The 3,865-nt window shown below is 43.6% G+C and overlaps 1 protein-coding gene across 1 annotated transcript; it reads right to left on the minus strand.

The window, feature by feature from the left end:
* Positions 1-211: 211 nt before the first annotated feature.
* On the minus strand, positions 212-3,063 carry LOC130360640 (uncharacterized). The gene is made up of 3 exons (XM_056563192.1): positions 2,984-3,063; positions 2,754-2,900; positions 212-1,299 (listed from the first exon to the last, which is right to left on the minus strand). The coding sequence occupies exons 2-3, from the start codon at positions 2,861-2,863 to the stop codon at positions 384-386; spliced, it is 1,026 nt and encodes a 341-aa protein (XP_056419167.1). The 5' UTR covers positions 2,864-2,900; positions 2,984-3,063; the 3' UTR covers positions 212-383.
* Positions 3,064-3,865: the final 802 nt, after the last annotated feature.

A 3,865-nucleotide genomic window follows, 5' to 3' on the forward strand; every position in this document is an offset into this window, starting at 1 on the left:
AGTTTAAAAAATGTAAAGCAGATATTTGCGAAAAAGTATTTTGCCAGCAACACAGTACATAATACATATTTTGTTACAAAGAAATTAAATGAACATACTTTTTACTATATATTTATTAACAAAAATATCATTACAGCATGTGTAAAATATAGCAAATAATTAACATTTTACATTTTAACAACATAATTAAACAAGAAGTACACATTTTGGCATTGTAAAAAAATTTATTTTGAAAAACCCATCAGGTAGGACACGGAAATAACGATTCTATGGGGGTAATTTCACACTTTAGACACCTTGGCAAGAGTGTTCTTCACACAGTTTATTATCATCTTGCCTTTAGAGTTTTCAAAGTGTAATTTGCATGCTGTTCTCAAACACTATTAGCTGGTCCTGGATTCCATCACCCTGGTTTGCTCACCACCGGCACAGGAGTATTGCCAGGGCACGGCACCTTGTGGACTAATAAAATAGTCAGCAAAGAAATCCCGAATCTGCGTTCCGCTGGGGTTAGGTTGAGAACCCCAGTTGATATGTGTGTGAAGGCTTGATGGTGGCATCAACACATCTCCATCGTGGATGTTATTGCGATTGAAGTTGTGAAGCACACAGCAAGCCTTCACCACAATATCAACTGTGTTCACATCCAAACGGATTGCAGTATTCAGGACCCTCCACTGACTACTCATTATTCCAAAGGCGCATTCCACAACTCTACGTGCCCGTGCCAGCCTATAATTAAAAATCCTCCGGCGAGCATCAAGTTCTCTTTGGGCATATGGGCGCAGCAGGTTGGGCAATAATGGAAAAGCCTCATCCGATACCATCACAAAGGGAACATCAACTGTGGAACCCGGAAGAGGTCTGGCAGCTGGGAGCGTGACACAATCTCGAAGAATTTGCCTACCAATTGCTGATACTTGCAGCACCCGAGAATCTCCACTACTGCCATAGTTGCCAACATCAATGGCAACAAATCGAGAGTGAGCATCAGCCACCGCCATCAGGACAATCGAAAAATATTTTTTATAGTTATAAAAGCGAGTGCCTGAGTGCGGTGGCTGCTGCACCCTGATATGTTTGCCATCAACTGCCCCTATGCAGTTTGGAAAATTGGCTACAGTTTGAAAGCCTGCTGCAACCTGTAACCAAGTCTCCTCGGATGGGCACGGCATCTCAGTGGGCTGCAATTTCTGCCAGATCACGCTGCATGTACTCCTTACAATTCTGGAGATGGTCGAAACACCAACCCTGAATTGAAGGTGCAGGGATGCATAGCTCTCTCCTGTGGCTAAAAATCTGAAAAACAAAAAGAAAAATAACAATTAGTTAGCTAATCATCACCATTTCTTCTTCTTTGTAAACATAGTGTAAGCAAACACATTTTAAAACATCAATAAAGAATAATGGTCCCTCATAGACTTACAATTAATATATGCAACATTCTACAATTAAATTACATAAAAGAGGTTATGGCTAGAGATGCACCGAAATAGAAATTTCAGAACCGAAACGAAAACGAAATAAAAAAAAAATGTCCGGCCGAAACAGATTCCGAAACCGAAAATGACTTCTCCCCATCTTCGGGTAAAATGCAGCGCTCTGCTCATTAGATTCCCCCACATTAGATTGCCAGCTCCCCCACATTAGGTCGGTAGCTCCCCCACATTAATAGGCTGCTCCCCCACATTAATAGGCAGCTTCCCCACAATAGTAGGCAGCTTCCCCCCACCCCACAGACATATAGCTTCCAGCCATATATAGTGTACGGCTGGAGGCTGTATGTCTGTACTGCTGCCCCCACAGTGTTCCGGTCACCGCTCCTCCGGGCCGGGGTCACCATGTACTGCTATGGCCTATGGACCATAGCAGTAGGTGCTGGGACCGGGGGAGCGGTGACCGGAACACTGAACAAGATGACGCGGTCACTTACCAGGCCACGGCCGGCGTGCGTTCTCCTGCGACGATCCTGCGTCTCTATGGTTGTACGCACGGGACGTCAGTGACGTCCCGTGCGTACGACCATAGAGGCGGAGACGCGAAGGACCGAAGGAGGATCGCAGGAGGACGCCGGGGAATGGTGAGTGACCGGCAGACATCCTTATGTCCCGAAAAGATTTTTCGGGACACAGGGATGTCCGGGATAGGATTAGGAATACTTCTTTTTATGTGCCCGGGCCGGCTCCCGTGTGTGGCTGCAGGCAGGGGCCGGCCAGAGCATATAAAAACTAATACTGTGTACTGAAAACCAGGGGGCCTCCAGCTGTTGTGAAACTACAACTCCCAGCATGTCCGGACAGACTTTGCCGGTCCAAGCATGCTGGGAGTTGTAGTTTTACAACAGCTGAAGGCCCCCTGGTTTTTAATATACAGTATTAGGTTTTATATGCTCTGGCCGGCCCCTGCCTGCAGCCATACACGGGAGCCGGCCCGGGCACATAAAAAGAAGTATTCCTATCCCGGAGAGCGCGCCCCCCCAGATGTTGCGGACGGCCCCCTCTGCACCGCCCACGAGTGCCTCTGCCACTGGCAGTGTTTGCAACTTGTGCTGTGGGCTGGCAGGGGAGGTGGCTCATTATCGGGACATTTTTAGTTGTTTCGGCATTTCCCCGAAACAGCTATTTTCGGCCGATATGTATCGGCCGCCGATATATCGGTGCATCCCTAGTTATGGCCAAATTGTGCAATGATTGCCAACCACACACACCTTAACTAAACTATGTATATACTGTCTAAAAACAAAGAGGACTTACCGCAAGGTGATGAGCAAACGATCCTCGGGTGAAATTGGCTTCCGCATACAGGTAGTGGTCATAGTCAAATCAGCTTTGATAAATTCAAAAAGTTGATCAAACATCGACATAGAAAGTCGGCAATAATTTTTAAATTTAACCTCATCCCTTGAACGTAAAAAAGAATAATTACTCCATGTTTTAATGAGCAGAAAACAAACAATATACAATGAGTGGTTAAAAATATGCACCTTCTCAAATCTTGAAACACCACTGAAAGAAAACCTTTGGACAAGCGATCCTGAAGGAATGGATGCACCCAGAATCGTCGTCTACGGGGCTCCTAGTATGTAAGGAAGGCAAATCAAGGAAAAATAAAGAATGAACAGACACACATCGCCATAGGATGTTACTCAAGGTACAAAAATCAAAATTAAGCCTAAACAAAATTTAAAAAAAATGGTCTAAACATCTACATTTTCAGACAAGGTACAAAAAGGGCCACAGGAGAAGCAGAATCAGCTCAAAAATACACCTCACAGCGACACACTACCTGACAGCGAAAGAGGTTGAATCACATAGCACTCTAGTCATACAGGAATAAACTATTCAAAATGTTCAATACACAATTTGAGGTAAAAAACAAAACATATTTTCAGGAAGGATTAACATTCAGACATATAAAGTTAAAAAGACAAAAAAAAAAATATTTACAAAAAATTAGGAATAACACATTGTTAACACACCAGAGTACCACTTTTTATTAAGCTACTCGGTATGATAAAACACTGTTCCATGAACAAGCATATTTGAGACACCATATAGCGGCATCATTGAATAAAAAATTCAATAAAAGGTTGCTATGGCCAACAATGCAACTTCTTAAGAGGACAGTTTGTAAAAAAAACACCACCATTCTGCAAAGGTTCAATATCGAAGAAAGAGGTGTAAATAGAATGCGGAACTTCCTGGCACACACAAGCAAACCACATTAATTAGACAAAAACACAGGGAATTAAGGTATAATATGACATTTACCAGATTTGGGTGGCGCAGTCGGCGAATAATCATGATAATTAACATGACAAACACCCTCAAGTATGGCCGGCGCAAACGTAATGGTCCACTACTAG

This window comes from Hyla sarda, chromosome 3, assembly GCF_029499605.1.
Source record: "Hyla sarda isolate aHylSar1 chromosome 3, aHylSar1.hap1, whole genome shotgun sequence".
Taxonomy (NCBI): Eukaryota; Metazoa; Chordata; class Amphibia; order Anura; family Hylidae; genus Hyla; species Hyla sarda.